The sequence below is a fragment of the Lepidochelys olivacea genome (genome assembly GCF_965140295.1).
Source record: "Lepidochelys olivacea isolate rLepOli2 genome assembly, chromosome: 16".
In the NCBI taxonomy this organism is placed as follows: domain Eukaryota; kingdom Metazoa; phylum Chordata; order Testudines; family Cheloniidae; genus Lepidochelys; species Lepidochelys olivacea.
The window spans coordinates 11,442,998-11,461,948 of record NC_140426.1 but is presented as its reverse complement, the minus strand read 5'-3'; the positions used below and the strand labels follow the sequence as shown (position 1 = coordinate 11,461,948).

Genomic DNA, 18,951 nt, shown 5'->3' with positions numbered 1-18,951 from the left:
GTAAGCAGACATGGGCACCAGAACTGATTAAGAGTTTGCTATTACAGGTTTGTGAATCTCGGAGCCAGATTCTCCACTACCCTGCAAATGAGGACAAAGTGGGTTTAAAATGTTACTAATTCAGAATGGCAATAATTTATACTGAATTTGTACATGTATACTGGGTGTACAGGGTAATGGAAAATCTCGCCCTCCATGTTTTTTGAGAAACGAAGTACTGGGCACATTTCAGTGTATGAAGTTGATGGCATAGAGGTGATGTGCTCCCATAATTACACATTTGAGTGGAATGGATTCAGTAGCCTATACTGAGACAAACCTTATAGCAGCCTATTTAAAATGAATTTGCAACTGAACAGTGGAGAAATGCCATCTTCTCCTGCCATGGCTGGCTCCATCCAGATTAAAAGTTTTTGAGGATAAAAACACATATATAGCTTACTTGGAGTTCAGAATCTCTTCCCTGTCCTTGGAGACATTTAAACTGTCAAGGGTGATTAAAGCAAACAAACAGCAACAAAACCCCCAGTTATCTATATCTAGGAATTGTGCTGCACAAAATATTGTATTGCAAAGAATGAGATATCAGCAGTTCCATGGAAATTAATGCAGTTGTCTTGATGAAGAGTTGGAAGATCAGATGCACTCAGTCCGTTCTTGCCTGAGCAAGCCACACGACCCAGCCCCATAACAATAACTGTTTATATTCCAACTGTGCATATCAAGCAGTAGCCACATGAATGGATGCTTGATAACAACAAGATTAAAATAGGTCTGAGACAGTCAGGAAATGAACAGGGTTTCTCCCTCCCCCTTTGTTTCCTCTTTTTTATTTTTATTATTATTTTAAACACATATGTTTGACATCAGATTCTGGTAATGCTTTTATTCCATGAGACAGGTCTTCTCTGCAGAATACATGGATGGCAGGTACAGCAGATCTGAGCTGTGTGAATAACCCATTTTTCAGTTTGGGTTGACCCAAAATCCATTGCCCCAATTTTTTGGTGAAACAAAAAAAAAAAAAAGGAAGTAAAATTCAAAATGAAAAGTAATTTCAAATAAAAAAATCAAAACGTTTCCTTTTGAAAATATCTAAACTAAACATTTCAATTTTTTTGGAGTTTTTCTTCCTTTATTTTCTGGATTTAAAAAATGGGCAAATTCAACACAATTCACAACATGTTTTGGTCAACCTGAATATGTTTCATCCCAAAAAATTCTGCATAGCTCTATTCTAGACCCACGTGACTGAGAGGCACTATTTACCCACAGATTTGAGTGTTAAAAGACTTAGGGGCTCAGTAACCTACTAGAATTTAGGGACATTCATTCAGATTTCACCCTGGCATGGCACACTAGCCATACACTACATAAAATACAAAGCTATGGAGTCATTGGATTGACTTAATGTACCAATAGTGTAGGTATCTGGTATAACTATGTTTGCTGAGGTTATAAATAAATAACACTCTCCTCTCCGCGTATATTATAGAAAAATAAGATCACAGAATCACCAACTCAAAGCTTTCTAAAATCACAGATCAAGGCGCCCAAAATAATTAGATTAATTCGTTTCTGGCTCTTTTTATTTTCTTTCTGGTTTTGAGCCTTTAGGGATCACATTTTCAAGATTTTCTCTGCAACCATGAGGGACAGAAACATGCCTTTTTTAAAAATGAAAGCTTAGATTCTCATGTAATCACCTGACTCCAGAAGCTGGGCCTTTAAGAAAAACAATGAATATTGCAAGACTTGTGACAAAATCACAAGAGATGACAATATGAATTTACACTAAAATGTCTCCTAAAAGACACCTAAGGAACTTGGCCCTTGGTGTCATCCTTTGTGTCTCACCAAACTTATGAAACTTAATGGCCTCTAGTACAGCAGCATTACATGCCTTCTGTTCTTTGATAATATATGGCTAGGTTTTATGGGCCTGATTCTTATTTATACTGAGGCCTCCTTATATTGCTCTGACAGTGTAAGGGGGACTTAAGGTGAGCATAAATTATACTTATGCTCACTTGAAGGCCCCTTTATGCTGCCAGAGCAATGTAAAAGGGCCCTCAGTCTAATAAGAATTAGGCCCAAGGTGCATAGCAGTGGAGAATCAAACTCCTGAAATTTACATGAGTAGTCCCATTGAAGTGAATGCTCTCCTCATTTCAGCAAAGGAAGCAAGATTTGGCCCATGATTTATGCTCTGAGGAAAAAAGCCCTTCACGACAGCCTTTTCCCACACACGAGACTATGACCAGCCTCACTTTCTAGTTCTCTTTCACTATGGCGCAGAACCTGCAAATGCTTACATGTGCTCATCTTTGGTACTTAAAGTTAAGCATATTTGTAAGCAGGTGTAGGATTGAGCCCTATGATGGCACAAGTGTGCTTGGTTCTCCCAACATATAAGAAGTGGTATTTACCTTTAAGGGAAAAAAGATTGTAGCTAAATGTATTTGTTTAAAAGATCACAGGAAAACTTTGCTTTATATTAGGATGGGAAACTTTTAAAAGATCAAAAGTTGGACCTAAGCTCCTTGACAATGTCTCTTTAACTATCTATAGTAATATTGATCACATAAATGTCAAGCCCCAAAGGATATGTTTCAAAGAAATCAGTATTTATTTAATATGTGATAACTTTGTTATGACATTCTAGACTAACAGGCTATCCATTGTGTAACATTTAAGCACCAACTAGCAATGAGTTATTAAAAACCTACTGATAAAGTTTTAGAAATATGTAATAGAGACATATTTTGTTACATAACAATTAATCCCATATCAATATGTTTTTTAACAGTCAGATGGTATTTATTTAACATACAATAACTTCCTTATGAAATCTAAATTAAATGGATATTGGGAAAGCTTAATTTAATCTCTTTATGATGAATATAGACCAAAACTGCCTGAGAATTCTCAATGATTCATATAAGATGCTATACATTTTCAGAAGTACATTGTCAAAGCAGTCTGTCTTGCTGCAAAACTACAGTTAAAGTAATGGAGAGTTTACAAAACTACAAGCAAATACATGTGAGCTAAAACGCTCGAGATCAGATATTGATCTGATCTGGTATGGCATTTCCTACATTACCATGCAGAAAGGGTGAAATTCACTCTCTTTGCACAGAGGGTCAGAACCATCGCTATACACCACTTATAGCCACAAAATAGAGTGTAAGTGAGTCTTAAATGGTGCACAGTTCTTGTACTGATGCTCTACACAAGGCGGGAATTACATCCACTGAATGCCCCATATTTCAAGGTGCTCTCCTTTAAATAAATATGAGTGTTCAGATAGATATTCATGTACTGATATGCTTGTATCTGGAACACTGCACTTCAGTCTCATACACTGCAGATTGCATTGGTTCCAATGGGAGTTCAATAAAGTTTTCTCTTTTATAAAAAAAGCAAAACAAAAACCATGGAAATTCAATGCAAACAAAGTAGGCTATTACAAAAGAATGGCTACACTGGGTCAGACTGATGGTCCACCTAGCCTAGTATCCTGTCTCTGACAGTGGACAGTGCCTGACGCTTCGGAGGGAATGAATAGAACAGGTGATCCGCCTCCTGTCCTCCAGTCCCAGCATTTGGCATTGTATTATTTTGGCATGTTTACTGCAATGCTAAGACTGAGACTGTAAACGTGCGAGGAAGTTCAGTTAGGCTTCCCATGGCTGCCACCACTCAGCCAATCTGCATATAAATATATTTTAATGGCATACACCTTGAGGCTACGTCTCACTACACACCACTTCTGCCAGTGGGTCTTCGTAGCTACCCACCGCAGTGAAAAGCAAGCTACGTCCACACTGCAGCCTGTAACTACATGGGTCAGTGAAAGGCTCTGATGGGAGGGAGGCAGCGGGGAAAGGATGAGCCTTTTCCCATTGCTGGAGCCTTTCCCTGCAGAGAAGAAGGGTTCCAGCGGCCAGGAGCTGTCAGAACCTTCCCCACACCGCTGTAGCAGGAAGGTGCTAGCCGTGGGGAGCTGCCAAAGCTTTTCCCCATTGCTGGAGTCTTTACCTGCAGCGGGGAAAGGCTCCAGCAGCAGAGAGGCAGCGGGATGCTCCATGGCTAAAAACAGAAGTGTAGACAGGAAAGCATGGCTTGGGCAAGTCGAGAGCTGTGGAGGGCTGAGTTATGGTAGCTGTAACTACGAACTGCTTGACTGCTGCGTGTTGAAATGATCAGCCACGGCATTGCATTCATCTTGGTTCTGTATTAAGGACAGACAGCCAGCTGCATATGCACACGTCCTCTTCTAGACAAGTTCTACTTGATATATAGCCAGGGGCACACGTCAGGTTTATAGGGCCAAATCATACGTGCCACTTACAAGCCTGAGCAGCTGGTCCGTGCACTGACTAATTGTTCTGTGGGGTGGGGAAAAGAATCCACCCTCCCAGCGGTCGTGTGGCTGCTGAGATGTTCTGCAAAGGCTATTGGCTGAAGTAGCCCTACTGGTCATTTTGGCAAGTTGCAGAGCAGAGAGGAGCTAGGATCTCCGGCTCTGCCCTTGCACCATTTCCACCTGCTCTGCTACTTTACAGCAGATGCGGGGTGCTCTTCCAAACACTGCTGCCCTCTTGCAGAGCTTCCACTGCTAGGGAAGCAGAGGCAGGATCTGGGCTCTGAAGCATGGAAGCCAGGCAGGATTTGCCCTGTTTTGCACATGGGAGTAGGAAGGACTTGCCGTCCGAGGTGAAGATAATAGAGCTGTCTGTGAGTATCTATTTGTGAATGGGCAGCAATAACAGCAGAGATCGCAAAACCAAAATCGCTGCTTTAGATCAAATATGGAGGAGATTTGCTCTTTAAATGCCCAATCAAAGGACCTAGAGAGAATGCTCCAGACCAATAAAGGAACAAAGGGACTGATAGAGATGGTGAAAATAGATCAATAAGCTCTTATTCAGGAATAAGCTCTTATTCAGGAAAGCATCTCTATTCAGGACAGCACTTAAGCATATGCTTAACTGCTTTCCTGAAGTAGGGCATCTGGTTACTTCCATGTTCCCTTTCCCTGACTCTTTCAGGTTAAGGGCTGCAGCACATCAAAGCTCGTGATCACCTTTCAAAGAAATGACCGTCAACGGGAGGAAACCATTCCAGAGTGATGGAGTTCAAAGTTCGGTCCACGATCTGAGGGGCAATGGCAATTGGAGCGGGTTTCTTGACAGGCTGCCAGCTCTGGTACACCAGGTCCAAGTAGCAGTGCATTCTCGCCATCTGATTGGGCGTGAAGGAATTGGTGCAGTCGTCGTCTGAAAACCAACAAAGCGAGAGATAAGGAGAGAGAGAGGAGAGAATTATGATGTGGCAAACGTGAGCTCCCAAGCTACTTGCAGATGTTGGAATGGGCTCTCCCTGCTCTCGGGAGTTAATGGCCTGTGAACAAATTAGTACAGTCATCACTTCTGGAGACAGGTGAAAGGAAACAGAAGTAAAAAAAAAAAAAAAAACCAAAACAACATCAGCCCTCCTCTCTTGCTATGGCCTGGGGCACACAGGAAGATCCTGAAGGTCACCCCAAGGAGGGCAGTGATGCATAGAGGTATGAAAGGAGCCAGACAGCCTGAGTGCAGCACCTTCTGGTCAGAGCTGGGTCTACACTTGAATGTGAGAGCAGAAAAAGGTTTTGTCTTTAAGGAAAGGTGGGCAGGGAATGGAACGAAAGCGCAATTCAGAGCACGACTCTCCCCCACGCCTTCCTTATCCTGCCTCTGTTTCTTCTTTAGCTCCCTTTCTGTTTGGACTGACTCCCCACACATCCTCATCCTCCAAGTCCTCCCTTTCCCACCACTGCTGGCTCTGCATTAAGCCTCGGGGAAGGTAATGCCCATAAGGCCTAGGGTGGTAACAAGGGAGTATGGCAGAGAACTACTTGCTCCAGTGGAAATACAGAACCATTTGCACCAAGAGATGGAGGTTCTCTCTCTCCCCTTTGAAGGTGAGGGAGTGGGTGTCAAGCTGCTTCTTGGCCTCTCCAAAGACAACTGGATAAGTGAGTTTAATGGCCCTCTCCCCAAAGGTAGAAAATGTGGGATCAGCCACTTGTTACCCCTCAGAGGCCCAGAAGGCAGTAGGGAATGCAGAAGAAACAGTCTCTACCCACAGGCCAGTTGGCAATAGTAAGTAGGGGGGTCCTGGGTCTGCAGTAGTGATGGATTGAGGCTGGGTAGCTGAAAGTTTGAGGTGAGCAGGTGGTTGTGAGCATGGAAATGAATTTCACCAGGAACCTAGCACATTTTAAAACCAGGCTCAGTTAGAGGGGGTTGACGGTTTTGTCACGTGACCATTTATGAAATCTTTTGATATCTTCAGATCAAGACTGTATGCCTTTCTGGAAGATAGGCTTTCGTCAGACACAAGTTACTGGGGTCACGACAGGGGTAAATGGGGAAATGTAATGCCCTGTGATACACAGGAGTTCTGACTAGATGATCTAATGGTCCTTTTTGGCCTTAAACTCTGTGAATCTAAGAAGGATGCTCTTGTGGCTTCAGCACGGAGCTGGGACTCAGGAAATCTGTATTCAAGAGAACTAGTCAAATTTTTTTAACCAAATTGTTTCCCCCACCAGTAAATGTAGTTTTCCCAAAAGTCAAAATTTTCCATGGGAAAAGATCAAATTCAATTTTTTTTAAAGTTATGCAATCAGGGGAATACAAACAAAATTCTGTTGAGTTTTGAAATGTCTATTTAAAATAAAAATTTCATTTCAAAATGTCGATTCAGAATGAAACATGTCGTTTCAGCACGTTAATAATGTCGAAATTCGCCTCTTTGATCCTTGATTTGAAACTTTTCAGAAAGTTTCATTTCATGAGAATTTTCTGACATTTCAACTTTCTGTTCTGAATCAGAATGGAAAGTCATCTTGAAATGCTGACATTTTCGGTGACAGAAACATCCATTTTTTTAACAGCTCTGCAACTCCCTGGCTCTGTTGCAGATTTCTAGGGTGATCCTGGGCAAATCACTTCATCTGCTTTTCCCCATGCATAAATGGAGATAATTATCTATCTAGCTATCATAGGTACTTACATGCCCCCAGTTATCATAGCATGAGTCCCCTGACCGCAACTTTTAGTGTATTCCTCCTCATAACATTGCTAAGAAGTAGGGATTTATATATCCCTATTTTACAGATACACAGGGAGACTAAATGAGTTGCCCAAGGTCCCAGAGGAAGTCTCTGGTGGAGCAGGGAATTGAAGATCTTACAGCCCCCAGGCTAGTACTTTAATATCTATCCTTGCTCTTGCTTGCGCCTTGTCTATTTAGATTGGAAGCTCTTGGGAACAAGGACTATGTCTTATTATATTATATGTGTATAGACTGTACCTAGCATAACAAGGCTTCATTCTCATACAGTGACTTTAGGCATGACTGTAATACAAAAAACAATGATGATTTTACACAGCTCTTGTGCATTCGGTTTTGTGTGGGTGATGGGTTACTGAGGACAGTTTGGTTGCTTGCTTGGTTATTTGAATATGTTGCCAGTTTGATATTTTGGGGATTAGTTATATTTATTTGTAGGTCCCAAGATGCCTTCAGTTCTGAGCATTGTGGAGCACAAGAGGAATGAGAGAACGTGAAAATGTTCTAAAGAAAAAGGGAACTTGCTTGCTTAGTGGGGTCCTTTCCACCTCATCGTCCAGCAACAGCACAAGGAGGGTGCTTTGGTTGGAATCAATGCTTCAAGTTCCAGCCCCAAACCCTTCCAGGAGATGTGTTGCAGGAATTAATGCTGCCAGGATGGCTAGAGGATCATATCCTCTCCAGTGCATCTCCTTTGCTAATTCCACAGAGTAACTAACTTCCCCGCATCAAAGAAACAAACAAACTGAGCAGGTGCAGTTGGTTTCTAAATATCTATCAAATCCCAGTGGCCAGCTCAAAGCTGCTGTGTCCATGCAAGGAGCCGCTTTAATCCTTGGATTTCCTCGATAATTATTGACAGGCTACCCCTGAACATCCTGTAAAAGCCATAAATATTCCTTAGGGAAGCCCAAAAGTGCACAAAAGGCTTTGAATAGCCACCATAAAGGAACAATAAAATATAGATAGGACTCAATCGTGGAAAGAATGGCAGAGGGGGAAGATGACATGTAGTCTATGCTGCAGCTCAAGTGTCTCTCTAAACACCAGCCTCGGCTGCTCTTTTGGGGGTGGGGGAGGGGAGAGAGAGTCATTAGCGTTCAGGAAAGGCTCACAAATCCACAGATGATATAATGACCAGAGAAATGAAACAGGCTTCATTAGGACTTCTGCTCTCATTGAAGTCAGAGGCAGAACTCCTACTGGCTTCAATGGGAGTGGCCCTAAGGAAGTAATGTTTTGTTTACTTGGAGACAACATGACTCTGTTTGACAGGCGAGACAATGCAAATCACCCTCCTCCGGCTTCTAGCTCCCCTGAATTCTAGAGAGATATGAGGTTGCCTGTACGGGTACATCCTATAGAGACAAAGTAAGAAACAGATAAGATAGATAGACCAATATAGACATGAGAAAGAGAGAAAGCCAGTCGTTCAGAGCTGTATGACCTCAGCCTAGAGGCTTCAAAGGTATTTCTACAGTGATGTGATATCCTGATATGATTTTTATTCCACTGGGAACAACAGAAAAGCAAACAGATTCATGCATGAGCTCAAGAGATGCCTATCGTGTTACTTCACTTAATTTTACAAGAATAAATAGTCGCTTTTGTTCACAACACCAGCACCTCTTTAGCTCTCACTAGCAGATAGGTATCTCGGTGTCCTGCCTGGCTGTGTCAAATCTGTTGAGAGAGCTGGCGAGCGTGGGACAGAAGAGCTCTCTGCATGTTGAAACATTCCGGGCCCACCCCAAATCTTCTGCCCTTGTCCACACACACAAACACATTGCTGGGAGGAGTGTAACAACAGGTGGCCTCTACATGTAGGTGTGAGATTATCATAAGAATTTAGTGGGCAGGAATAGTTTCTGGCTGTAATCTGTATATCTGCGTAACGACAATGTTAGTATACAGGCCAAATCATGAGAAGTGCACAGTATGTACTAAAAAGCTAGGTCACCGTGTGTATACTTGTCCTTGAAACCAAGAGCGGGAAAATATGAGAAACAGCAGCACCCATTAGATCCGGCAGCATCCAGGATATATCTACCGCGGTGTTATAAATCAACTCAGCCTCTGCCCCGGATGATATTAATCATTTGCTTCTCTACAGATATATTAGCACTCATGTGGCACTTTGCATGGACAATCTGTTTCTGCCTTCTCTGCAAAGGTACCTTAAAGTGGCTGTACATGTAATAGGTTTCAGAGTAACAGCCGTGTTAGTCTGTATTTGCAAAAAGAAAAGGAGGACTTGTGGCACCTTAGAGACTAACCAATTTATTTGAGCATAAGCTTTCGTGAGCTACAGCTCACATCATCAGATGCATCCACAGTACGCATCCGATGAAGTGAGCTGTAGCTCACGAAAGCTTATGCTCAAATAAATTGGTTAGTCTCTAAGGTGCCACAAGAACTCCTTTTCTTTTCATACATGTAATAGTTCAGGCTAAGATTTTGTCACAGTTATTTTTAGAAAAGTCATGGACAGGTCATGGGCAATAACCAAAAATTCACAGAAGCCCGTGACTTGTCCCTGACTTTTATTAAAAATAATTATGAGAAAATGGGGAGGGAAGCACCCACCACTGCTGGGGCTCCAGGGTTCCCCCACCCATGATGGCTGAGAGTGCAGGGTCCCCCCTGCCACCGGCAGCAGCTTGGAGCTGTGGGGTCTGTCCCATGTTGGCTGGGAGCTGCAGGGACCCCCACCACAGCCCACATGACTGGGAGCTGCGGGGTCCCCCTCGCCGCCCATGTAGCTGCAGCTGCAGCTTGGGGCTGTGTGGTCCCCCTGCCGGCAGTGGCTTGGGGCTGCACGAGTACCTGCCGCACATGTCAGCTGGGAGCTGCAGGGTCCCCCTGCTGCCCACGGTGGTGGCTTGGGGTTGTGGGGTCCCCTCATCCCCTGCAGCAGCTGGGAGTTGTAGGGGGGACCTGCCCGCTGAGACAAATTCTGTGACTTCCATGACAAAATCTTAGCTTTAGTAATAGTTTACACTCACTTTAAGACACCTTTATATTGCCAGGGTGATGTAAAAGAGGCTTACTGCAACTGAGAATCAGGCCCTAGTACCCAATCAAAGGGGGAATGCTGTGAAGACATCTGTCTCTATCTCCTACTCTCTTCCCAAAACAACATGGAATCCTTCATTGCCCATTGGACTGCCAAGGGAGAGGGGCAGGGATCCCACCCCTATGTCTTATCTGAAGGATAAGGGCTCTGGTAGCTCAGCTCTCCCTACATTGCAATGTCAGCACAGAACCCAGCTCATGATGTAGGACTTGAACTTCTGACGTGACCCAGAGATGAGAGCGCTAACACCCGAGACAAACCAAACTCATATGGTTTGCTCACATCTTCCAAAGGAGACAAAAGGGGGTTAGGAACCCAACTCCCATTGAAATTAAAGAGGAACTGGTTGCCTACCTCACTTTGGAAATCCCAGACTAAGTTAAGCCCCAAATCGCCATATCTAGATGTGAAAAGTGTCATTGGAACGTCAGTGACCTTGGGATAATGTCTCATCTGCAACAGAATGTTAAAAATCAAACCTCCCTCTCTGCCTCCCTCTTCTATCACGGACACCTCTGGCAAAGCCTGAGTACCTGCGTAGCTCATGAAGTTGCTGAACGGTGTGTTTAGGAAACTGTGAAAACCGCATGTGTCATTGCCAGGTCCAGGGTCCCCACACAGTTTGTGCTTTGGAGCAGGGTTGGTGTCGCTGCAGAGGTCTCCAGTCTCAAAGGAGGGCTCCGTTTCCATGCACTGGTCACTGCAGGAGAGGATCTCAGAGATTCCCCGGAAGACATGATAGAGCCCCAGGCTGTGCCCGATTTCATGGATCATTGTGTGTGTGTGGCCGGGGATGCCATAGAAGGAAGGGTTCAGCACGATGCCACCTGCATGGAGAAAATGAGAAGCTGTTGCTTTTGTCTCATTTATCCTGGAGTTGGGGGAAGTGGAGAAGTAGGTTTTTTACCCACAAAGGCTGATGCCCAAATAAGTCTGTTAGTCTTTAAGGTGCCACTGAACTCCTAGTTGTTTTTGTGGATACAGACTAACATGGCTACCCCCTGATATTTAGATCCTCACTGTGCATCTGAGCCTTCCAGGTGCTGAGCAGGGAGCTCAGAGTGATCTGCACCCCACACGCGGTGCTCTGCCTTTTGCAGGAGCAGACACTGTTAAAGTCTAGGAGGCATGTTGCTTATTGTTGGTATTTCTAAATTAATAACTGGACAAAAAGGTGAGAATATTCCACATTACAAAGGGTGAAGCTTTAAAATCAACTGGAATTGGTTGTCCTAATCATCTAGGCAGCTTTGAAAATCTCAGATGAAATATACTCTGCTCATTTATTAGCCACTCTAACTTTAATTATCTGAAAAAGTACTGCATAGTACACTAGTAAAGGCATGGGATCTAATTTGTAAAAAAATATGAAATCTTAGTAATGTGATAACTAATTTGCTTGGATATTAAATCTGTAGAAAAGTGAGTGGTGATCAGGTTTTGCATGTGAATTAGAGCATGTGTAGATAAGCAAATGGTAAGCTAGCGAGGTTCAGCAGCCTACTGAAGGGATGGTTAGAATTTTATTTTTAGCTGAGCTTCAGCTATGTTTGGAGTTAGTGAGAAGTTCCATATTTTCTTTCCATAGTTTGTTAAACTCATCTTTTCACAAGCCCTTTTATTTTAAAGTGTTTACCTACCTTGCTGGTGCCTTACCCAGGTAAAGGAAAACTGTTTTACGAAAGAATACCGGCAAAATAAAAAATGGATGCGATGCACTGTTAAGTTAGAGAAGATGAGGAGCAAAAAGGTTTGGCAGGAGGAATTTTATCAGAGGCTGTAGCACTGTGAGGATGAGATCATTACGTTATGACACACCACAGATACTATTCATGCTCATCTGTTCGTTGACTCTTGTTGCAACAATAAAGGGGTGCGTGTGAATGAGCGAGGAGAGGGAGTGTGTGTGTGTGGGGGGGCAGTGTAGAAGGGAGAAAAGAGGAGAGTGAGCATGTGAGAGAGAAGGCAAAAGAAACACATTTTTATATGCCTATAAAAAAAGGAGAGATACAAAGTGGTGTGTGAATGTGAAATTCTCCCTGAGAGCACAAGGCCCTACACTCCTTCAGTCATGCATGGGGTTGCACCAGGAGTCAGCCCCTAGCAGTCCTATAGGGGTGGCTGCGCATCTCCTGCATGCCAGAGGACTAGTCTCTGTGCCAGCTTTGCATAAGTCAAACTGAGGGGCTGTGGATCGGTGGTTAGGTGGATCCTGCTATCTCAGCACCCTGGCTCTTTGTCTGAGGGAAGCATGTGAACTTCGCCTTCCCATCCTCCCTGCACTACATCTACACAGCTCCCCGAGTGTTTGGGCTCATGTGGGGTAAGTGAATTTCACCCAGGGAGAATCTCTGTTACATAATTCGTGACACCTCCCTCCCCCTTAGGAAGCACACATTTTGGGTTTACCATCACTGGCAATCTTGGCAATGCCCCAAAGTTGGAGTTGCAATCACAATAAAGGCTGGCTCAAGAGCCCTGGAGCTGGGCAGAGTTGTTTTATTTTTGCCTTTGTTGAAGATGTCTCTTTTTCATAGCTGCCAAGAGTCTAAATCAATTGTAGTTTTACAGAAAAGATAGTTACCTCACCCAGACAAGCTATGTTCCAGCACTTAGATCTGGACTACAGAGCATATTTCATATTTTTTTATTAAATACATATTGGACTTATGGAAGAGAGAAAGAGAGAGTGAGAAAAGAAAGATTAAAATAGCATTCTCACAAACCAAGCATGGGGCAGGAAGGCTGTTAAGACAGGAAATTATTATTATTACTTTTACTGTGAGTCAACCTCAAACGGTCAGTTAAAGGCTTTCTTGCTCTCTAGTGAGCTCTCCCTCTGGTCAATGAATTCAGTCAATAAGCTGTAGAAGCTGAATTTAAGCTGTTTTGTTAAGACACACTATTGACAATCAGTCTTAGAGAAGTGAAAGGACAACTAATCAAAATTACAAATGAGCGCCACCATCTCTCTGTGTCCAGCAGGAGGCGCTACAAGGACTTTTTACCAAGCAGAGGAATGCATGGGTTCATGCATTCTCTGCCTCTCTCCACAGTTATAGAGGTGGGAGCTTTAGGAGCTATTCCAGTCCCATCTTACCCCAGCAAGAGTCATTCTAGGAGTAGTGGCACAGGCTCTTAAGGACAATCCAGGCTACTCCAGTCTTAGGCTGTCAGAGTCATGGTAGAGAATGTTGTGGGAGCGTTGGTGGAGGGGAACTTGCAGCTCCACTAGACCCAGCCTGTCCTGGAAGAAGTTACAGAAGGAGCACTGGCTCTTAGGAAGGCTCTGTGCTGTGTCAGTCCTAGCTTCACCCAAGAGGACATGATGAAGGGAATGAGACAGGAATGCTGACTATGGGGCATTCACATCTACTCCAGTCCCAGTCCCTCTCAGCAGGAATCACTGTAAGAAATGGCATAGGAGTGATGGGTCTTGGGGGAACTCTATACTGGTACTTAGCTAGCCGTCTTCTGTAGTATGAGCGACCCTGATGAATGCTGCATGAAATGCTGGTTGCCTGTGGTGAAGCAGCCAGCTTCAACCAAATTGTTTGACTAGGGAGGGTGGTAACCTTCTGTTTTCTGTGGATTGTCCTTTTGAATGTAGAGGAGACTCCCTGACCACGCTGCACAGCCAGCAGTGAGGCTGCCATTGTGTAGTTCAGTTCACATGCAGAATGTTACAGAGGAAGGAACACTCACACTGTGCTCTCTCTAGATCTCTCACAGAGACTTCACATTTGCCACTTCTTTATTGTTTTTCTTAATCTGAAGATGGTCTGGCTCAGATAATATCAGAATTGATCCAAATGGCCACACCCAAACCTCCATCTAATCTAAACTGGACCTTATTCTTGGTCCAGAAAAGTCTGCATGACAGTACTTATTTTCTCCACTGTTGTTCATTTTGACTTACTCTGCATTTGCTGCTTCCAGGTGACACTGGATGCAGGAAGCTCTGGAAAACATGTGATCAACATTGTTCTTGTGAGATCTCCAGTCCAGTTTTGCTGCCCCCAGGAGGTTTGTGTAGTTCAGACAAGCATATCCAGATTTTTTGGGTGCTTAAGTGACCTGTCCCTCTGTCTCTTTTGAGGCTCATCCATCATTTCATAAGGATGTAAGGACGTTCTCTGGCACTGTAAGCATCCAGGGAGTGATTCATCTGCTAGGTTGTGTGGCTTCCTCTGGATACCTGGGGCTATAGCAGCTATATTCAGCAATCTTAGCTAAGAAATACACAGGCCAAGCTGCAGGGTAGCAAATTCTCTCCAGTTCCACTCAATTTAACATTAGAAACATGGGGATTTTGCAGGTTGCTTTTTTGCAAACTGATATAGAACAACAACAAACCTGTACTGCATTTTAAGAGGAAAATTAACTGCACACATTCTAGGTAATGGGCTAAGGTTAATACCGTAACGGGCAAAGGTTAATAATTCAGTGCTGTCCAGCATTCTCCCTTTGCCCTCCCTACAACCTCCTCTGCAAAGTGCTCCCATGGGGCTGATGCCCTGTAAAGTAGCTTCACTTAAAAGGTGAAATATTTTCAGCTTGACATCATCTAGAAATACCATAATATGCTTTGGCTTTATAATCTAATATTTTCCTGGTTGTGAGCCAGGAGCTGGGAATCATGGAATTTTTTTCCCCTTGACTATTTATTAGTGGAATGATAAGAAATCAAAACTGGGCTTAATGCATAATTGTCTTCCCTTCTTGCTCCCCCTGAGAAAACTTTTCAAAAGAGGCAGCGTCTCTAAGACTGACCTAGATGCATCAAGGCTTCCTTGTCCCAAGGCCAGGTTGCCACTCCAGCCAGCTCTTCCTCAGAGGAATTAGCGAAGAAGATGTTGAGGTGAGTGGATCCGTCGAGTTTGAGTATATTCTTCAGTTCGTTGACATCCAAGTATGCTCTGAAATAGATAAATGAACTATTACAAACAGCATTGCCAGCACTGGCAGAGTACTAGGACGCTGAAAGCCAGGTAAAGATCCTCATGAACCCATGAGCAGCAAGCAGTTGAGAACATTTTAACATCCTAATCCTCAAATCCTAAATATGGCATAATAATTTGCATTTATATAGTGCCTTTGATCTGGGGAGCTCAACTCACTGAAGTATTGATCAATGAAGGCTCACAACATTCAAGGTAAATACCCAGAATTGTCTACCTTCCTGACACAGCCGCAGAATCTTTATTATTATCATCATCATCATCATTATGGCTGGTAAATCCAGTTATGTAAATAGTTGCCTTTTATACGTGCTCTAAATTTGTTATTGCTACCTATATTCCTGCTTCCATAACACAACAGCAAGGAGTCTCATATCCTCACTCCAGCAACAGATGGTAACAGATTATTACTGCTACCAGCTTCTGGTGTTATTCCTTTAGCCCAAGTGGTAGAGGTTCATGCTGAGGTGCAGAAAGTCTAAGCCTGACTGAGGGCCCTGGTTATGGTACGTTGTTACATCCAGATGGAAACTAGTACCACAGAGAAGGAAGTAAATACAACAAGGTTAGATTTTGTTTATTAAAACACTGCAAAGAAGCAAAGCAAAGCAATGTTTGACAAATGGAGAATGATAAGATCGGCAGGGAAACAATTCAGCGGCAAGCTCCTGAGAGGTTATTATAGACAGAATTTAGAAAATAGGACAACTGGGAAGAAAAATTGACCTAGTTTATGGTGTTGTCAGAGGAGGCAGCTATGTGATACCCGCTTCTTGCCTGTCTATATTACATGGCAGAATGGAAAATCCACACTTAGCCTGAATGTGGGGGTTCTAAAGCTGAATTAGTATTCATATGTGTTTGGGTGAAGAGGGGAGCTAAGCCGTTACAAGTGCATTCTCCTCTCCCTCTGTCCCCACATAAGCCCTGGGTGGTCAGGTCTATGTGGGTTTAGCAGATAGCAGGGTGAGAACTGTTCTACATGGCATCATCCCCACTGAACCAGCATCTACTCCCACAGGTTGTTGGTCCCTTCTATCTACCTTCTTGGAGAAGGAATAGGCCTAGTAACCACTGACAATGGGGCTTCTGAGGGAGATGTGCTCCATGAGAGAATTAGGACGAGCTCATTGAGTAAATTCCCCAGGCCTGTTTCCCCAAGAACTGTGGGATTTCCTCGTGAATCCTGGGATATCTGCAGGGTTGTAGGAGCACACGACTTTGAGGAGGCAAATCCAGCCCCCTGAACTCAATGCCTTTTCTGAGTATCTTTAGCTCTCCCTTGGGGTATTCCAGGAAAGGTGTGATATGGCCTTGTCTGGGCACAGGCACAGATATGTTGCCAAAGAATATGCCATGCTACCCATTAAGTTCCCGTCATACCATAACGCTCTAACCCAATGGAGTGCAGCTGTAAGGAGGTGAAGGGAGGGTGAGGAAATCAGGCAGTGTTCTAACAGAACAGAAACAAACAAAAAATCAAGGGAAAAGTTGATGTCGAAAGTGGTGTTGTTGGCACAAAGACACAAACTTGCTTTCCTCTCTTGATGCCTCATTAGCAAAGCAGCCAGTACCTCATGGGAAAATACTGAGGGTATCAGATACTGTACATTCAGACTCAATGAATGCACTGCACCAAAATAAATCTATAAGAAATGAACTAGTTTCACTGCACTCAAAGGATGCAGGGAGTCAAAAATACAAGCGATAATCAGGATATAAAGCTTCCAGGTTTACTTGTACTACTTCCAATTCGACTTCTTAATGCACCCTCACCTATCCCCTTCCCAGCTCTCCTGAGAAACAAGCCGACATGTGGGAGTTTAGCCATTCAGCCCTGCTGACAACTCAATAGAAAGAGTTATCATTTTTTCTTGTTCTTCTCTTCCCCCATTTCCCAGTGTACAGAGGAAGGTGAATTAGATTATCAGCTTTGTTATTGGCTCATTGTGTGAACATGGTGATACTATTTTTGTGCCTCGGTTTCTCCATTGGTAACAATGGAAGCTGGGATTTTCAAAGGACCATAAGGGAATTAAGTGCCCAAATCCCACTGAGAGTCAAATGAAGTTAGGTACCTAACTTTCTTAGGCTCCTTTGATAATCCCAACCAGAGATGATACTTCTTACCCAGCTTTGTAGAGTGCTTTGAAATTCTCAGATGACAGCAGCGGTGTACATGCAAAGTAGCATTATGACTAGAACACACTGACGCCTGGATTTTGTTCCCTGAGAGTTCCCCCCAACTCAATCCCTATAGGCACCATTAAGGATACCATCATCGTTTTCACACCAACCACGTTGTTTGTGACAGAGGAAATGAGGCTGTAAGAAGTGAGAGAAAATGAGCTCATAACAACACAAGTTTTCTTTGTAAGCATCCCTAGAAATGTAAAATAGATCAGATTAGAAATACAGAAAATGTGTTTCTGAGACGGTCAAGTCCTCAAGGTGCTTAGCACCCACAACTATTCTTATCTCACTTATACCAGTGCAAATCATGAGTAGCTATCTGCAACCAAGTCAGTGGGGTCACATTGGTGTAAAACTCACCTGAGATCAGAATCAGCCCATTAATGGGGGGCTGCAAGAATACAGCCATGGCACAACTCTTTCCATGCAGAAAGTTTTACAATGTTTAAAAGTTTTTAGAAGGTTTGGCTCAGTTTGGAGAAGCAATTCAAATTTGCAGATTCATAGATAAGGCCAAAAGGGAACCCTGTGATCATCTAGTCTGACATGTTGAATAACACAGGCCATAGGACTTCCCTGAATCAATTTCCTCTTTGAACAAGAGCATATCTTTTAGAAAAACATCCAATTGATTTAAAAAATTCCAATGATGGAGAATCCACCGGAAAAGAAAAAAACTTGGTAAGTTGTTCCAATGGTTAATTACCCTCGCTGTTAAAAATGTGCCCCATATTTCGAATCTGAATTTGTCTAGCTTCAACTTTCAATCATTGGATCTTTTTATACCTTTGACTGCTAAACTGAAGAGCCCATTATCAAATTGTTTTCATCTCCATGAAGGTACTTATAAAATGTGACCCCTTAACCTTCTCTTTGATAAACTAAATAGATTGAGCTCCTTGAGTCTGTCACTAGAAGGTAGGTTTTCCAATCCTTTAATCATTCAGCATGCTTCTTGAATTATGAATACCTGACTTGAACACAGTTTTCCAGCAGTGGTCGCATCAATGCCAAATACAAAGGTAATATAACCTCTCTACTCTTACTTGATATTACCCTGTTTATATAGCCAAGGACTGTATTAGCCCTTTTGGCCACAGCGTCACACCGGGAGTGCATGTTCAGCTGATTATCCATCATAGCAAATGATATGATTTCCTTAAAGACCTGCCAAGAGTAATATTACTCCCTTTCCCTTGTTTTTGGTTCTCTAGCCCCACTCCACATGACCTCCTGTTATTAACCGCTGTGCCAGGAAATATGAAATGTGAATGAGCATCATTGCTCCCATTTGTCAGATGGGATAAATGAGGCACAGAGATTCCTAAGGTTGTCACCAAGTTAGAGTTTAGAACTCAAGTGGATAACTCCTTGTTCCATGCTCAATCTACTACACCACAATCATCCTTGGTTTTAAGACCAACATGGACAGGGAACACTCTGAGAATAAAGCATAATTTATTAGGGAGTAGGGCTGGCCAGAAAACAAGACTTCCATTTCATGAATAATTTTTAGGTTTTCACATTTGGTTTTATTCTCATGCAGAACAAAACTGAGGCCTTTCAAAAAAATTGTGAAAAATTGTTCAAAGA

The 18,951-nt window shown here is 43.1% G+C and overlaps 1 protein-coding gene across 1 annotated transcript in view; it reads right to left on the bottom strand.

The window, feature by feature from the left end:
- The window catches only part of PAPPA (pappalysin 1), a 214,350-nt gene that overhangs the window by 135,262 nt on the left and 60,137 nt on the right, over window positions 1-18,951 (bottom strand). The window contains exons 4-6 of the mRNA XM_084650528.1: window positions 14,978-15,123; window positions 10,738-11,031; window positions 5,093-5,285 (exon numbers count right to left, since the gene is read on the bottom strand). Coding sequence (XP_084506654.1) covers window positions 5,093-5,285; window positions 10,738-11,031; window positions 14,978-15,123 — 633 coding nt within the window. The remainder of the gene's footprint in view (window positions 1-5,092; window positions 5,286-10,737; window positions 11,032-14,977; window positions 15,124-18,951) is intronic.